The sequence below is a fragment of the Lolium rigidum genome, chromosome 1 (genome assembly GCF_022539505.1).
Source record: "Lolium rigidum isolate FL_2022 chromosome 1, APGP_CSIRO_Lrig_0.1, whole genome shotgun sequence".
Lineage (NCBI taxonomy): Eukaryota > Viridiplantae > Streptophyta > Magnoliopsida > Poales > Poaceae > Lolium > Lolium rigidum.
The window spans coordinates 246592593-246611752 of record NC_061508.1 but is presented as its reverse complement, the minus strand read 5'-3'; the positions used below and the strand labels follow the sequence as shown (position 1 = coordinate 246611752).

General features: G+C 44.3%; 1 protein-coding gene across 1 annotated transcript; it reads left to right on the top strand.

Moving 5' to 3' along the window:
• Positions 1-8244: 8244 nt before the first annotated feature.
• LOC124657164 (probable serine/threonine-protein kinase DDB_G0278901) lies at positions 8245-18796 on the top strand. Its single transcript, XM_047195766.1, has 3 exons — positions 8245-8337; positions 17493-18695; positions 18791-18796. The coding sequence occupies exons 1-3, from the start codon at positions 8245-8247 to the stop codon at positions 18794-18796; spliced, it is 1302 nt and encodes a 433-aa protein (XP_047051722.1).
• The last annotated feature ends 364 nt before the right edge of the window (positions 18797-19160 follow it).

Below are 19160 nucleotides of genomic sequence, written 5' to 3'. Positions count from 1 at the left end.
CACCTAGCTCCGTACGTATTCCCGCTTGCATCTTCGTGCAGGTTTGGCGTCCTCACGTACTTCAAGAGCAACGCCATGCATGCCAAACTAACCAACAACGGCACCTCGTACATGCATATCAAGAGCCAGGCTAAATTAGCCCAGTACCTAGCTTCTACTACCTCCTACTAAATCTCTTGCGAAACGTGCTACTCCCCTCTAATACCAAAATATAGATTTTCTCCAAGTCAAATCGTGTGAACTTTGACCAAGTTTATACCCAAACAACTTAACGTCTAAAATATAGAATCAGTTCCATTTTATTCACCATGAAGCACATTTTAATTAACACGGTATGCACATTTTGTATTGTAGATATCGATAATTTCCTCAACAAGTTTGGTTAAAATTGGTGAAGTTTGACTTTCACAACAACAATTAGCACTAGGGAGTATGCTTTACAAAGATAAATTATGTATTCCAAAACATCCATGCTTTAGGAGCGGCCCACACTAGTAGAAAAAAGGTCTTCCATCCCAACCCATTAGTCCCCAAATACTTTGACCCGGGACTAATGGGTCTTTAGTCCCGGTTCTGCTGGTGAACCGAGACTAATGCTCGGGGTAACCGGGACTAAAGGGCTACGGTGGGCTGCGGCCAGGGCAAGAACCACCAACCGGGACTAAAGGGTACCCTTTAGTCCCGGTTGGTGTCCCCAACCGGGATTAAAGGTTTTTTTTTCTGATTTTTGGCTCCCCACGCACCTCCACACCCCCCCTGTGGATCGCTTTTTTAGCAATGTAAAATAGAAAATAAAATGATAAAAATTTTAAAAAAATAAAATGTTTTCAGATTCTTGTATGTTATGCAACCTAGTATTAGGGAAAATTAACAAATTTGAATTTTCACTTTTTTTTGCAAAAAAGTTTTGAAAAATGGTAAAACCGCAATAACTTTTGCATACGACGTCGAAAAAAACGTATAATATATCAAAATCATCGTGGGAAAAAGTTACATCCGAATTCACCCGGGTATACCCGGTTAGCCAATTATTAGATTCTCAAAATTCCAAATGGAAATACAAAAGCAGGAAGATTTTAGTTTTTGCTTTAATTTACGGATTTATATATTTTTTATTTTTTTAAAACCTAAAATTAATAATTGCATCCTGCATAAAGATTACTATCATTTTTACCCAATTTTTAGATTTTCAAATTTTTAGGTTTTAGGTTTGGCAAAAAAAAAATTTAATTAATTAAGAAAAATAAGAATAATACAAATTAAAAAGTTAATGTTTATTTATTTATTCAAGAGTATTATTACATTATTACTTTTGTTTACTAAAAGAATTATTTGAAATTCAAACAATAAAGAAATATGACATCGATCAACATGTTAATAGGATTGATATGATACTACTATCACATACATGCGCGCGAAGCACTTGGATGCCGAACGGGATGGAACTCAGAAGTTAAGCGTGCTAGTGCTAGAGTAGTGGGAGGATGGGTGACCGAGCGGGAAGTTTGACCACGAGTATGTAATTTGACTAGAGATAAGTGTAGTTAGAGATAGAGACTAAAGTATGCAAATAACTGAAATAGTAGAAATTCTGAAAAAATAGAAAAAAAAGGAGTGAAAAATAATTAGAAACCAAAATGAATTAAAAAAATTAACTCAAAATAGCCTTTAGTCCCGGTTCGTGTTACAAACCGGGACTAAAGGTCCTTCGCCCCGGCGCATGCCAGCCGCCCACGTGGCGGGGCCTTTAGTCCCGGTTCGTAAGCAACCGGGACTAAAGGGGGGGGCCTTTAGTCGCGCATAATTAGTCCCGGTTGCGCAACCTGGATTAATAGCCCTTGCGAACCGGGACGAAAGCCCCTTTTTCTACTAGTGCCACAATCACTCACCGTGTACGTGAGGCCAGCATAGGCTATCACACAACCTATCTAGGGTTCCGTTCTCCTCGCCCGCGGCACCCCGGTGGCCTTCAGAACCTTGAGGTGTGACGGATCATGACCTCTCGCCGACGGGAGGTTTCCGTTCTTTGTTTAGGTAGGTTGCTTTACAATGTATTTTTCAGGATGGTGAGGCTGCGACAACATATCGAAGTCAGAATAAGGTCCTCTCGGTCTTGTTGTCACTTTGGTGGTGCATCTACTGTCGGTGGAGGGCGCGTGGAGTCATATGCCCGACGAATTTCCTAGAATCTGGTCAATTTTTGTGTTTGTCAGTGCAGTTTTAGGTCAGTCTCTTCCGGCATACGGTTGCCATCATTGGTGATAATTGTGACTTGATGCGTGCAATCGACACGTCCGTTGGGAACCCCAAGAGGAAGGTGTGATGCGTACAGTAGCAAGTTTTCCCTCAGAAAGAAACCAAGATTTATCGAACCAGTAGGAGCCAGGAAGCACGTTGAAGGTTGATGGTGGCGGAGTGTAGTGCGGCGCAACACCAGGGATTCCGGCGCCAACGTGGAACCTGCACAACACAATCACAGTACTTTGCCCCAACGTAACGAGTGAGGTTGTCAATCTCACCGGCTTGTCTGTAAACAAAGGATTAGATGTATAGTGTGGATGATGATGATTGTTTGCGAAGAACAGTAAAAAACAATTGCGATAGATTGTATTTCAGATGTAAAGAATAGGACCGGGGTCCACAGTTCACTAGTGGTGTCTCTCCCATAAGATAAGCAGATGTTGGGTGAACAAATTACAGTTGGACAATTGACAAATAAAGAAGGCATAACAATGCACATACAATATCATGATGAGTACTATGAGATTTAATCAGGGCATTACGACAAAGTACATAGACCGCTATCCAGCATGCATCTATGCCTAAAAAGTCCACCTTCAGGTTATCATCCGAACCCCTTCCAATATTAAGTTGTAAACAACGGACAATTGCATTAAGTATGGTGCGTAATGTAATCAACACAAATATCCTCAGACAAAGCATTGATGTTTTATCCCTAGTGGCAATAGCACATCCACAACCTTAGAACTTTCCGTCACATCGTCCCGGATTTAATGGAGGCATGAACCTACTATCGAGCATAAATACCCCCTCTTGGAGTCACAAGTATCAACTTGGCCGAGCCTCTACTAGCAACGGAGAGCATGCAAGAACATAAATAACATATATGATAGATTGATAATCAACTTGACATAGTATTCAATATTCATCGGATCCCAACAAACACAACATGAAGGATTACAAATAGATGATCTTGATCATGATAGGCAGCTCACAAGATCTAACATGATAGCACAATGAGGAGAAGACAACCATCTAGCTACTCGCTATGGACCCATAGTCCAGGGGTGGACTACTCACACATCGATCCGGAGGCGATCATGGCGATGAAGAGACCTCCGGAGATGATTCCCCTCTCCGGCGAGGTGCCGGAGGCGATCTCCGAATCCCCCGAGATGGGATTGGCGGCGGCGGCGTCTCTGGAAGGTTTTCCGTATCGTGGCTCTCGGTATCGGGGGTTTCGCGACGAAGGCTTTAAGTAGGCGGAAGGGCGAGGTCAAGGGGCGTCACGGGGGCCCCACACACAGGGCCGCGCGGCCCCCACGTTGGCCGCGCCGCCCTACTGTGGCGGCGCCCCGTGGCCCCACTTCGTCTCCTCTTCGGACTTCTGGAAGCTTCGTGCAAAAACAGGACCCTGGGCGTTGATTTCGTTCAATTCCGAGAATATTTTCTTACTAGGATTTCTGAAACCAAAAACAGCAGAAAACAAAGAATCGGCTCTTCGGCATCTCGTCAATAGGTTAGTGCCGGAAAATGCATAATAATGACATATAATGTGTATAAAACATGTGAGTATCATCATAAAAGTAGCATGGAACATAAAAAATTATAGATACGTTTGGGACGTATCATGGCTCTAGCGCGTTGGTCGTTTGAGGTCTTTACATCACGACTTTCCGTTTGTCTACTATGATAAGATTTGCTCATGGATGGCGCCGCGTCTTCGGCTCACACTAATGTTTGTAGTCATCGCTAGATCATCCAAATACCTGTAATTTTTATTATTTTAAGCTTTTTATAATTATTAATACTTTATAAAAATAGAAATAGTACTCTTTTTTATTTTGAAAACCTAATCATTTTGTATTCACTGCACACAAGAGTTACATTATTTAGTAGAAATTGTAAGATAAAGCTTCGAGGATCATCGAACCAAACAGATAGAGGAGAATTCCTAGCTAATCTAGCTAATTTATGAGCCACTAAGTTTGCTTCCCTTCATGTATGTTCAAAAGAGATTTGGATGAACTCACGTACGTGTAAGGCTATAATCTAAATTACACGCTACAGGTGACGTACGTCTTGACAGAACAACAAAAAAGGAATGTCGATTACCATCGTCACCCCCACACATCTCCATCATGCACCTTCTTTTCGGAGGTGATTGCATATTCCACTATGTCCTGCTCCATGAGTTGCACAAAACACTACTTCAACAGATTTTTTGTGGTTTTCACCAGGTATTATTCTAATCTGTTGTGATTTCCGCCACTTGATTATCTAATGAATCAATTAGCCCACTTGACGGCAAAACAGTAGTTGAGCCTCGCATGTCAAAATTCAAAATGTCCAAAAAAAGAATACTTGGATGCACTCTAGAATGTTATAGAAAACATTCGATATGTATCATCAATTTTTTACTATAAACCTACTTATACTTTAGCACAAATACTTGTATCCCACTAAAATGATCACAGGAAATAATTATACTTACAAAAAATATATATTTTTAATGCTTTATAGGATTTACCTATTCATAAATTGTTCATACATAAGTTATACGCTATAAAGATTCAACAGAAATATCATGAGTTTGGGATGAATGATTATTTCCCTATGATTTTTTTAGTATGTCAGTAATAATTGATTTGTAAAACGGAAACGGGAGCGGCGTTTTGGCTCCCGGGAGCATTTGCTCCCGGTTTTTTCAAAAAATTAAAACAAATCGAAAACTTGTCAAAAAATTCCGGAAAAAATCATGCATGTACCTGACCATGGCACGCACCACCGTGTAAAATTTCGTTGCAAAATGTCATTGTATGCGCCCTGGACAAAAATGACAAATTTCTGACATGAAATGAGATCCAAAAATATGAATCTCAGATCTGGAAATTTGTCATTTTTGCCCAGGACGCATACGATGACATTTCGCAGCGACATTTCACAAGGTGGTGCGTGCCATGGTCAGGTACGTGCATGATTTTTTTCAGAATTTTTTGAAAAGTTTTGAAAAACCAAATTTGCTCCCCAAAAATCCGGGAGCAAATGCTCCCGGGAGCCAAGATGAATTTCTGAAACTACATATACTATTTTTCATAACCATTGATGCTTCATATATAAAATTCCTTGCGTGCATCCATTAAAAAAACATATACAGATGCAAACCATTTTTTATGTTTGTGCAAAGGTTCTAGATTTCTTTTACATTAGTTGAAGCGTTGAAATGAGGGGTCCATCAGTTTTGCTATCAAAGGGGAATGGAAGGTACGTGCAGGCTGTGTGACTCCAGTACGCAGATCCACAGCCAGATCGTATGTTCGTTAGGACGCATATATAGAGCTCATTCATTCCTGCATGTCGTACGTCCCCCAGCTGCTTAATTTGCTCGCCCACGTTTTTCTTCCCGACAATATTTTCGTGATCGACTGCTAGCTTGACGTCGCAGCTGGACTGGACTCTAAACCAAGAACCGCGTGCGCACTAACTAATCATCCATCCGTCCATCGACCATCGGTCTTTGCAGCTGGTGATCCATCCATGCATCTGATCTCCTCTGTTTTCCGAAATGGTGGGCATGAATGATCAGCTGATGGAGGATGGCTATTGTTGAGCAGATCGAGCTGCGATTTGATACACTGGAGGTGGCGGGCATAGTTTTAGGTCCCCCGCGCGCGGAGTGGTTGCTGAAAAGAAAGCGAAATATATATATCGTGTCCTGATTTTCTATTTGCTTAATCAGAATATCAGATCATGGGACATTAGTATTGCGACACTCCACCTGAACTGCTCTAGCGTCGGTCTGAAAATGCTGACCAGTACGTAGCAGCATTTTGATCTGAAAAAGTTGCCGGAGGATGCCGCTGCAACAACCGCATTGAGCAAATCGGGACGATATCTGCTAGCGATTCTTCATGAAAGCATTGCATTTGTACACCTAACTAAGGATGCCACGCCGGTAATTTCTTCGCGACCTAAGAAAACTACTGTTGTGATGGTCTGGTCACTGAAAACAGTTTCTCTTCAAACATTGTCGGTTGCAGAATGAAGAATCTGAATTAATTAACGAGCTCTGAATTGTACAGGATGCTGAAACTATAAACAGTCATTGTCACGAGCTTTACAAATGGCCGGGCCTACTAAGTAGTAATACCTTTCGATCGAAAGCGATGCCATCTTTAGTCTACAGTATCCCTACCGAGTCAAGTTTTAGCTAGTATGTTTTGTGCTCGGAAGAGGAAATCAAACTAGTTGAAGTGTCGGCATCATGTTGTTGCAAGCGGTTGGTCGAGAAAATTAGTGATGCAAATTAATCGCAAGAAAACCAAACACTGTGTCCAAGAATCAAGCAGCAATTTCTATATAATCATGAGCAGTCCTCTTTGAGTGGAAAGACCAAAAGGTTACTTCTAGAAAGGAAAAGGAAAAGAGGGAGTCTTGCCACGCAATTCTTCCATTGGGGCAAGGGAGAAAGATGTGTTCAACCAGATGTTGCTTTGCCACCAGTCACAGGTTGTTCAAGTTAAATGAGAAGGTCGATTCCAGCGGCCAATCCGGAGGAGCATCAGAATAGTATTAGTAGTAGGAGTAGTGTTCTTGCGGTTGTGCATCAAATCATGAGCAAAAAAACGCATGCTTTCCATGGAGGGAAACAATTAACAATCCTCAATTATTATGTCACTCAAAGTACGAGTTAAAGGCAATGCTATTGCCATTGCGTGAGGCGTCAGGATGGACAAGACCAGGATTCGATTCCAAACTGTTGGTTGGCCCTAGCAGTACAGTTAGTTCAGTTAGGGGGCTCTGAGAGATTGCATTGTGGCAGCTAAGGCTCAGTTTGGCCTTCAAGTTTTTCTAAAATTAAAATATTGTAAAACTATAGTATTTTCTGTCTAGCCAACAAATACTTCAGTTTTAGAAAAAAGGTTCAACCTCCTTTTTCTATACTTTAAAATTAGTGCAGTTTTATAGTACAGTTTTCTGAAGAAAAAAAGTATAGAAAACTGTAGTTTTTGCTGAAACCAAACGCCTCAAAATATTCAATACCATGGTATTTTCAGAAACCAAGAATACTTTGAAAAAACGTTGTTGCCAAACGCATCCGAATCCTTTATTTCTTAGGGTCGATCGACTGACTGAGGTAAGTGGCAGACCACTTCTTCTCCTTGCAGATTCTGAACAAGCACTATGGAATAGGGCATCCTCATATGTAAAATAGAAATATTCCATCACTGAAGTTGTCAGTAAAAATTTGCAAATTGAACTAAATTCCATTTATAAACGGAAGTACCTAACTACCTATAAAACAGGCATCATGAGTGTTGCCATCAAGATCCATTTTTTACCGCGTTAATTCAAAATATAGTAAGAGCCTAATTACAGCAGAAGAAGGAAGGTTCTCTAAACTTACACAGAAGTCAAAATTTTCCAAACTTGAGCTTAAGGATAGATATTACAGTAAGACACCTGGGCTGCGGCGGTTTTAAACGGCGATGTCCGCCCCTAATTGCTACGCTCACGCTAGCATGGCAAAAAATGTGCGCCAGAGAAAACTGCGTTAGGGAGCATATCAGATGCTCTTTTCACTTGGCACATCATGATACGCCACGCATTCTCGTACACGGCATCAAAATTAAAACGCCTCGATCCATTAACATATGACTCATTATTTAGTGCCATGCATATATAAGTTGCGGCACGAACTTATACCAACGTTGATAGATTTTTACGGCACCAAAGTTAATCACAATCAATAATCCATGATAAAGAGGTCAATTCTTCTATCAATACAGTAATTTCAATATTATCGAGATATCTATTCCATAATATATGATCTTACATAAGATTACATTGCCAACTAACCTAATAATTTCACTTAACTTATGAATCGCCAATACAAATGAAAAGAAAATTAATCAAAACATCTACAGGACAAGTGGAGAAAATTTGTCCACTTATTCTATGAGATTGTACATGCACAATATATACTACGACGGTGGCAACGACATGGCCAGCTTCCTCCGTGCGCGGTACTATGACAGGTGCGGCGATACGACCACCATCCTCCTCAAGCCTAACGCTGGGGACGATGTCTTTCGAGTACGGTTGGATTTGAAAGGGACAACAGATCAAGTTGAATTGGGAACGATCAACTTGAATTGGGAACGCATGTGTAGGTGAAGGAATAAGATGCATCATGGTTTATACAATAGATGTGGCTTTGCCACCAGTCACAGCTTGTTCAAGTTAAATGAGAAAGGTCGATTCCAGCGGCCAATCCGGAGGAAAACCTTGCGGAGAAGCTAGAAGGTACAGCACTACGAGCATCACAATAGTATTAGTAGTAGTGTTCTTGCGGCCGTGCATCAAGTCAGGAGCAAAAAACGCATGCTTTCCATGGAGGGAAACAGTTAACAATCCTCAATTATTATGTCACTGAAAGTACGAGTTAAAGGCAATGCCGTTGCGTGAGCCGTCAGGGACTCAGGGTGGAGAAGACCAGTATTCGATTCCAAACTGGTGGTGAGTGGTTCATTGGTCCTAGCAGTACAGTTGGGGAGTCAGAAAGGTTGTAATGGTAGCTAATCCTTTATTTCTTAGCGTCGATCGATTGATTGAGGTAAGTGGCAGGCCACTTCCATCCCCCCTGCAGATTCTGAACAAGCAATATGAAATAGGGCATCCTCATATGTAAAACAGAAATATTCCTTCACTGGAGTTGTACAGAAAATTTTGAAAATTTAAACTAAATTCCATTTATGAACGAAAGTACCTATAAAACAAGCATCGGACCTATATCCGTTTTTACGGCATTACTCCTAAATATAGTAGTAAGAGCCTAATTACAGCAGAAGATGGAAGTTCTCAAATTTTAGGCATAAGGGAGAATTTCCCAAAGTTGAGCTTAAGTGTAGACTTAACTGTCCAACTACATCTTTAATGACGTTTATCTGTTATCATCTATAAACTAAACATAATTACAGCCATAGAGATTGTGTTGTCGTAGCTAATCCTTCATTTCTTCGCGTCGGTCGATTGGTTGAGGTAGGTGGCAGACCAGTTCCACTCTTCCTGCATATTCTGATCAAGTTATATTCCATTGTTAATGCTTGTTCCTGTTATGGAAGTAAATAGAAAGTAGGGAATACCAGTGCTTAAAAGGTAGTATTACACCACTTGATTTGCTCCAAAAAAATTGCAGGCTAAATTGCTCTATTTATCAACGAAAGTACCTGTAAAGGAAGTATCATGACTTTTGCAACCTAAATCCAATTTTTTTTATGTTAAAATATAGCAAGAGCACTAATTACAACAGGAGAAGCAAGGTTCTCAAAATTTTACAAAGAAGGCAAAAAATCCCTAACTTGAGCTTAAGGATAGACTTAAATGTCGATCTACATCTACGAACTAAACCTAATTAAGTTATCATTGCAAAGTCTTCAACACGAAGTCCATTAGTCCTATGTCGCTAAACAATGGAAACAAAGAAGCTTATACATTTTTTTTCTTGATTGGCTACTGCAAACAAACAAAAACTCAAACAAGTCAGCAGCTAGGTCTAGGGTGACACTATTGGAGCCGCTGGTGGAGATGCTCTAAGAACACTAATTATAAAAGAGGAAGGAAAGCTCTCAAAATTTACAAAGAAGGCAAAATTTCTCAAAGTTTAGCTAAAGGATAGACTTAACTGTCTACCTACATCTTCAATGACTTTTATTCCTTATCATGTACTACCTCTATCCATAAAAGGATGTCGCAAGTATGTCTAAATTTAGATGTATCTAGATATTATTTTGTGTATAGATACATCTGAATTTAGTTACTTAAAAGAAGATGGAATTTGGCAAACCCTCTTAAAGAGAAAGTACATTGGCTCAAATATGTCGTCTTAGGTTCGTTGGAAACCTGGGGAATCTCATTTATGGGTGGGTCTTATGGCGACGAAGAAGCACTTGTTCCCATATGGATCTTTCTATATTAGGGATGGTCCAGAGATTCGTTTTTTTGGAGATAAATGGCTAGGTAATTCCACGCTCCGAGAACATTACCCTGCATTGTACAATAATATTGTTCAGCACAAAAGTGAGACTGTCGCTAAGGTGTTGGAAACTTTCCCACACTCATTGGACCCAGGCAAGCATAATCGAAGGCAAGCATAATGGAATGGTTTGGTACAACATCTAGATTCTGACGCATGGGTCTGATGTGTTTCGTTGGAACCTTACGGGAAATGGTACTTTCTCTGTGGCTTCCATGTACAATGCTTTAAAACCTTACGCAAAAACGCTCTCCACGACAAGTGTCCCCCTCCCATGATTATTGATTAAGCAGCACCAATAAAAACCTGATGTCCAGCATAGCAGTGTGCCCCGTTGTACCGATGGTTAGGTGCTGCCAATATGAAACTGAGAGAGGGAAAAAAAAAGAATGCAGGCAGATTTAGAGTAGGATGGCCGAAACCCCAGCCCCCAAATGGTCACTCCCGTTTTGCCAAATGGCGAATCTCCTCGGACGGCCAGGTCGGACCGCTTTTCATTGGACAGCCAACAATTAACCTTCCAAAGCATCGTCGTTCCCGCAAGCCTCACCACCGGTCTATTTGCTAGCCTTGTAGTTGCAGACTGTTGAAATATTGGGCCCACATTTGGTGGCCCATAATAGATTTCAGATTTTCCCTATAAATTTCAAAGCCCACTTAGTGGCAGCCTTGTGAGTTTGAGCCCAAGTTGGTGGCAGCTCACTAGGGAGTGGCAAGAGGTGGGAAGTTTAGTCCCACATGGAAAGTTGGGAGGAAGTTAGACCACCTTATAAGGTGGGTTGTTTCACCACTAGTAAGTGAGTGAGAATAGGAGTGCTACACGCGCGCGCTCCTCCTCCTCGCTCGCTCGTCTCGACTCGACACGTCACGACACGACGCGCGCGCCGCGCTCGTGGTGAGTGGATTAAGCCTCGAGCCGAGACTTTCCTTACTTTTTGCAGCTCAGGAAAACGAACAGAGTCCTAGACGGACGCGTCGCAGTTAGTTGGTTCGGGTCGCTCCGGATCGTGGGCTATACGTAGCCGACTCGAAACGTTCGTGCGACGTGGGCGTGGCCCACGTTGCCTAGGGTTTCCCGAGCCTATATAATCTCCTGCCCGGCTACCGTAGAAATCATCTGATACACGAGTTAGGGTTTCCACCTCTCTCTGCTTGCGCCGCCACCATAGCCTACTCCATCCTGCGCGCCGGCGTGCATCGGCGAACGGGAGAGCAGGTCTCCGGAACCGCTCGTCCTTGCGATCCTGTACGGGAGAGGGCGAATTAGGTTTTTGGGAAGCGCTCGCGCGGCTTGCTCAAGCTCTTCATCACGGGTCGTCTTCCAGTCCAAGTCGGGCGGTGCTGCCTACCGTCGTCTACAACGCCATCTACTTCGACCCGTCGTCCCCGTCGTCAACAACGTTGTCTCACCGTCGCTGCGACATCGTCTGCTACACCTCCACCGCCACCTCCACCGGATCGGTACGTGCGACATATCTCGATCTGTTTAGCGATGGATGTTGTACTGTTTGCTCTGCTACTGTTCATGTTGATCACTACATCTAGTATGTTCGAGTTTCACATGTTAGTAGTTACTGTCGTCATGCTTAATTTTCTGGAATTAATCATGGAAATTGTACCTAATTATCCAACAATCCAAAAACCTAATTGTAGGCAATTTCCTGAGTTAACAATGGCTGGTTTCTTTGATGCACCGAGGCCGGATAAGTTTACCGGTGTGCACTTTAAGAGATGGCAGTATAAGGCCATGCTACGGCTTACTCATCGAAAGTGTTCGAAGTTACTGATGGTTTACACTGAAGGAACTATATCGACCAAGATCGAGAACAAGTTCAAGGAAAACAATAATCTCTTCGTCGGATGTGTTCTAAGTATTCTTGCTGATCGTACGTGTGATGTGTACATGCACATAACGGATGGTAAAGAGCTCACGGGATGCACTTGAATGCTAAGTTCGGTGCAACCGATGCGAGCGATGAAGCTGTACATCATGGAGAGCTTCCATGACATCGGGATGGTTAACAACCGTTACGTAGTCGAACAAGCTCATGAGATACGAGTGCATTGCGAAAGAGCTTGAACTCCTTAAGTGTGCCTTACACGACAAGTTTGTGGCTGGATGCATCATCGCTAAGTTGCCCCCTTCATGGAGGAACTTTGCCACAACTCTCAAACACAAGAGACAGGGAGATATCGGTTGAAAATCTGATAGCATCTCTTGATGTTGAGGAGAAAGCTCGGGCTAAGGATAATGCGAGAAAGGAGAGGGTCGAGTCTAGCGCCAACATGGTGCGGAAGAAACCCTACGGCAAGAACAAAGGGAATAACAAGCCCTCCTTCAATAAGCCTATGAAGACTACAACCTTCAAGAAGAAGAAGATGATAAACAAAGCGAGATATGAGCTGCTTTACATGTGGAGAGGCTGGCCACTTTTCTAAGGAGCTGTCCGAGAGAGGGCGGACCGCAAGAAAAAGGCGAGGCAAGTCAACACGGTGACCGCTAGCAATGCTTGATGGGTACGGTAATCTCTTTACTTGTTCTTTCGGTATTTCAATCTCCATGTTGGTGGATTGATACGGGTGCTAATGTTCATGTGTGTGCTTGACATATCCATGTTCACTTCTTACCAGGTCGCCGGGATTCTTCCGTCTTGATGGGGAATGGGTCACATGCTTCGTTCGTGGTGTTGGCACGGTAGATGCGAAGTTCACTTCGGGGAAGATCGTGCGGCGAGGAACGTGCGGCATGTCCCTACTATGAACAAGAATCTCGTTAGCGGCTCCCTTCTATGCGAGAGATGGGTTTAAGGTTGTTTTAGAGTCGAATAAAGTAGTTGTTTCCAAGTTTGGACAATTTATTGGTAAAGGCTATGAGTGCGGAGGCTTGTTCCGCTTTTCGCTTTACGATTTCAGTAATAAGTTACGTGAACCATATTTGTGGCAATGTTAGTGATGATACCGGTGTTTGGCATTCTCGTTTATGTCACATTAATTTTGGTTTAATGTCTCGGCTATCCGAGTTTAAGTTTAATTCCGAATTTCACCATTGCCAAAGGTTCTAAGTGCCATAGTTGTGTGCAATCAAAGCAACCTCGGAAGCCTCACAAGGCGGCCGAGGAGAGAAACTGGCACCTCTAGAACTCATACATTACGATCTATGCGAGATGAATGGTGTGTTGACAAAAGGTGGAAAGAGATATTTCATGACATTGATTGATGATGCGACTAGATTTTGCTATGTTTATTTGTTGCGAACTAAAGATGAAGCTTTAGACTACTTTAAAATTTATAAGGCCGAAGTTGAAAATCAACTAGAGAGAAAGATCAAGCGTCTTAGGTCGGATCGTGGTGGCGAATATTTTCCTAAAATCTTTGATGAATTACGTGAGGAACATGGCATTATTCATGAGAGGACGCCTCCCTATTCGCCCCAATCAAACGGGGTTGCCGAGAGGAAAAACCGCACGCTGGCCGACTTGGTGAATTCCATGTTAGCCACTGTTGGTTTATCAAAGGCATGGTGGGGGAGGCTTTGTTGACTTCATGTCATGTCTGAATAGAGTTCCTAACAAGAATAAAGATAAAACCCCTTACGAGGAGTGGTGCGGGAGAAAACCATCACTTTCGTATTTGCGCACATGGGGATGTTTGGCGAAAGTCAATATTCCAATTACTAAGAAGCGCAAACTCGGACCAAAAACGAGTGGATTGTATCTTTCTAGGTTATGCTCCGCGGAGTGTAGGCTATAGATTTTTAGTAGTTCAATCCGAAGTACACGATATGCATGTTGATACTATTATGGAATCTCGTGATGCAACATTCTTTGAGAATATGTTTCCTATGAAAGATATGCATAGCATTGCTAGAATTTCTACTGAGATAGTTCCTGAATCTAGTACATCTAATGAGTATTTTGAACAATCACATGAGATTGTTATTGAGAAGGATGACAATGAAGCTCCTAAACGGAGCAAGAGACGGAGGATTGAAAAATCCTTTGGTGATGATTTCATTGTGTACCTTGTGGATGATACTCCCACGTCCATTGCGGAGGCATATGCATCTCCGGATGCGGATGACTGGAAAGAAGCTGTCCATAATGAGATGGACTCGATTCTTTCTAATGGAACTTGGGAGTTGTCAGAACAACCCCACGGATGCAAGCCTGTAGGCTGCAAATGGGTGTTCAAGAAGAAGCTAAGACCTGATGGTACTATTGAGAAGTACAAGGCGCGGCTTGTAGCTAAAGGCTACACTCAGAGAGAAGGCGAAGATTACTTCGACACCTATTCACTCGTCGCTAGACTTACCACCATTCGAGTACTACTTGTCCATGGCTGCCTCCTATGGTCTTATCGTTCATCAAATGGACGTAAAGACAGCTTTTCTTAATGGAGAGTTGGAAGAGGAAATCTATATGGATCAGCTTTGATGGGTTTGTAGTAAAAGGTGAAGAAAGAAAGGTGTGCAAGTTGCTTGAAATCTTTATATGGCACTGAAACAAGCACCTAAGCAATGGCATGAGAAGTTTGACGAACTTTGACTTACGTAGGCTTTGTTGTCAATGAGGTCTGACAAGTGCGTTTACTATCGCCATGGTGGGGGCGAAGGTGTTATACTATGTTTGTATGTGGATGATATTCTGATATTTGGTACAAACATGAAAGTAATACACGAAGTCAAGTCTTTCTTGTCAAAGTGCTTTGATATGAAAGATGCGGGAGAAGGCGATGTGATTCGAACATCAAGCTTATTAAGAACGAGAGTGGGATTACTCTAACACAATCCCATTATGTTGAGAAGATCTTGAGCCGGTTCGGCTATATTGATAGCAAGCCTTCTCCAACACCTTATGATCCCGAGTGTGACATTACGCAAGAACCGGAGGATTGCCGTAGATCAAGCGAGATACTCTCGGATTGTTGGCTCACTCATGTACTTAGCGAGCGCGACTAGACCGGACATCTCTTTTGCTTGTTAGCAAGTTGAGTAGGTTCATGTCAAACCCGGAGTGCTGATCATTGGCATGCACTTGATAGGGTCATGCGCTACCTATGTGGTACAATGAGTTATGGGATTCACTATTCGGGGCACCCAGTCTGTGCTTGAAGGATATAGTGATTCGAATTGGATCTCGGATGTAGCTGATACGTACGCCACAAGTGGGTATGTATTTACCTTTGGAGGTGGCGCGAGTATCATGGAGATCTTGCAAGCAAACCATATTGACGAGGTCAACTATGGAAGCAGAACTTCTTGCTTTAGACACAACCAGCTGTTGAATCGGAATGGTTGCGTGAGCTCTTGATGGACTTGCTGTGGTTGAAAAACCTGTTCAGGCAATCCTTTTGAATTGTGACAATCAAGCTGTAATTGTCAAAGTGAACAATTCTAAGGATAACGCGAAGTCATCAAGACATGTCAAGAGACGTTTGAAGTACGTCGGGAAATTGCGAAACTCCGGAGTAATAAGCGTTACATATATTCAAACGAGACAAAAACCTAGCGGATCCCTTTACAAAGGGACTATCACGTAATGTGATAGAAAGTGCATCGAGGGAGATGGGTTTGAGACCCGTTGATGTTATACCATAGTGGTAACCCAACCTTTGTGATCGGAGATCCGTGAATTAGGACACAGGAAGAACAAACTAGTGGTTAATTGAGGAGAGTATGTAACCCTCTCTGTGAAGATGCACACTCTCATTCTGTAAGCGGGTTGGCAACAAGCCTTAATGTGTTTATGTTGGCTATTTTAGCAGATCTGTCCTACGAGCATTCTTGAAATAACACCTATGAGTCCGATTGTTAACGTGCAATCTATGAGTGATCTCAGTAAACTCATGAAGAGACCGAAGTATGACGCATATGCTTCACCGCGGGGTAGGCTCGCGCCATGTCGGTATGACTTTGAGTGAAACCCTGTTCACGCAAAACTTGCAATTCAAGGCTTAGTCCATTGTTCAAGTGTGAATGGATGTAGCTTAAGGTTCTAGGCGGAAGTTCAACTTAACGGTCTCCGTTGAAACATCTGGTATATAAACAAGCGGTGAGTATTGGTAAATCTCTAAATGGGTATTTGAGATGCTGGTGGGGGATTGTTGAAATATTGGGCCCACATTTGGTGGCCCATAATAGATTTCAGATTTTCCCTATAAATCTCAAAGCCCACTTAGTGGCGACCTTGTGAGTTTGAGCCCAAGTTGGTGGCAGCTCACTAGGGAGTGGCAAGAGGTGGGAAGTTTAGTCCCACATGGAAAGTTGGGAGGAAGTTAGACCACCTTATAAGGTGGGTTGTTTCACCACTAGTAAGTGAGTGAGAATAGGAGTGCTACACGCGCGCGCTCCTCCTCCTCCTCGCTCGCTCGTCTCGACTCGACACGTCACGACGCGCGCGCCGCGCTCGTGGTGAGTGGATTAAGCCTCGAGCCGAGACTTTCCTTACTTTTTGCAGCTCAGGAAAACGAACAGAGTCCTAGACGGACGCGTCGCAGTTAGTTGGTTCGGGTCGCTCCCGGATCGTGGGCTATCACGTAGCCGACTCGAAACGTTCGTGCGACGTGGGCGTGGCCCACGTTGCCTAGGGTTTCCCGAGCCTATATAATCTCTGCCCGGCTACCGCGAAATCATCGATACACGAGTTAGGGTTTCCACCTCTCTCGCTTGCGCCGCCACCATAGCCTACTCCATCCCGCGCGCCGACGTGCATCGGCGAACGGGAGAGCAGAGTCTCCGGAACCGCTCGTCCTTGCGATCTCGTACGGGAGAGGGCGGATTGGGTTTTGGGAAGCGCTCGCGCGGCTTGCTCAAGCTCTTCATCACGGGTCGTCTTCGGTCCAAGTCGGGCGGTGCTGCCTACCGTCGTCTACAACGCCATCTACTTCGACCCGTCGTCCCCGTCGTCAACAACGTCATCGCTGCTGCGACATCGTACGCTACACCTCCACCGCCACCTCCACCGGATCGGTACGTGCGACATATCTCGATCCGTTTAGCGATGGATGTTGTACTGTTTGCTCTGCTACTGTTCATGTTGATCACTACATCTAGTATGTTCGAGTTTCACATGTTAGTAGTTACTGTCGTCATGCTTAATTTTCTGGAATTAATCATGGAAATTGTACCTAATTATCCAACACAGACTCCCAGTACCCAGCTAGGACTAGTATATAAACATAGCCGATCGCACAAAGCGCGAGATGTGGTGGTGACTAGTGCTTGTTCGCGTCCCCAATTCCAATTGCGTCCACTCGCAAACAAGAAGCAGACCACAAGCCATTCTTGCGGCGGCTGCAAGAATGGGGGTCAGGGAGTGGACGCGGGGACCGACGATCGGCAGGGGCTCCTCGGCCACCGTCTCGCAAGAATGGGGGTCAGGGAGTGGACGCGCACGCCGCAGGGGTCACGCACTACGACGTCAAGGCCCGGAACGTGCTCATAGGCGCCGACGGCCGCGCCATGATCGCCGACTTCGGGTGCGCGCGGCGGACAGGCAGCATTGCCGGCCACAGGGTGACTGGCACGCCAGCGTTCATGGCGCCCGAGGCCGCGCGGGGCGAGGCGCAGGGTCCGGCCGTGGACATTTGGGCTCTGGGCTGCACGGTCATCGAGATGGCCACCGGCGCCGCGCCGTGGCAGCGGTTCGCCAGCACCGTGGCGACGCTGCACCACGTCGCATTCTCGGGCGAGTCGCCGGAGCTGCCCTGCTGGCTGTCTGACCAAGGCAAGGATTTCCTGGGCAGGTGCCTGCTGCAGGACGCCGCGGAGCGGTGGACGGCGGAACAGCTGCTCGACCACGAGTTCGTGGTCGCCGCCGCCGTGTCGTCTTCCAGCTCCGTGCCGGGGATCGCCGAGAAGGGGATGTTCGTGTCTCCCAAGAGCGTGCTCGACCAGGCATTGTGGGAGGACGACGACGACACGACTGCGGACACCGCTACCGCTGGTCCTATCGGCAGAGTCCGCGCCCTGGCCGCCGGCGCGCCGGACTGGACCTGGGACGCGAGCTGGATCACCGTCCATTCCTCCGGTACCAGCGGTGACGATGACAACCCCGCAATGTCGCCGGACACGGATGCTGACAGCGATTCTCCCGCCGGCAGCAGCTCGACCGGGCGTGCGGCCAAGGCTGGTGCCTCGAGCAGCCAGGCCTCACATGCCGGCGGCGATTGTTACGACGGCACGGGAAGCTGTAATGGGGAGCGTCGTGATAATGGTAATCACGTGATTACCGATTGTACCCTTCCAATCACAATCACAAGCAATATGTTTGTCCCGGCTGGCTGCCCAAGTTTACCTTTGCCCCTGCTGTTCTTCTTCCTGTTATTTGTTTCTCCCATCGGAGCCACCCCACTATTCCGGACCGCATTTCGATCTGTTTGGGTCCGCGACGATCTACGGATAAGAAACAGGCTGCGATTCGTTTGCGGGTGGCAGCGGCTTCAATGGCGCCCTTCAAATATCCATGGCCTCACATATTTTAGTGTTTTTTAATTTATTACTTCTACACATTTCAGTTATGAAAAATTTAAAACCGGGAAAACTAAAGTACATAGTTTATTACACAATCATAGCATCCAAATTTATGACACAAATATAAAGTATTATAGAACATAGTTTTACACAAATGATAATAATTAGAATAAAAATCAAATAAACACTACAAGACTAGTTGTTTCCAAGATGATTCCACCATTCCACATATATTTGATCAAAAAAAATTGGATGCAAATCTGAGTTGCCTTGTCACGCATTAATGTTGCACAACCAGGAAATCTACCAAATCATCTAGTGGTCTGGGTTGGGGCGCAACATTCTCACATTGAGATTCCCAGCCTTGGTCAAAGAAGCTCATCATCGGGCCCTGAGGAGTTCTTGCTTGAAGAA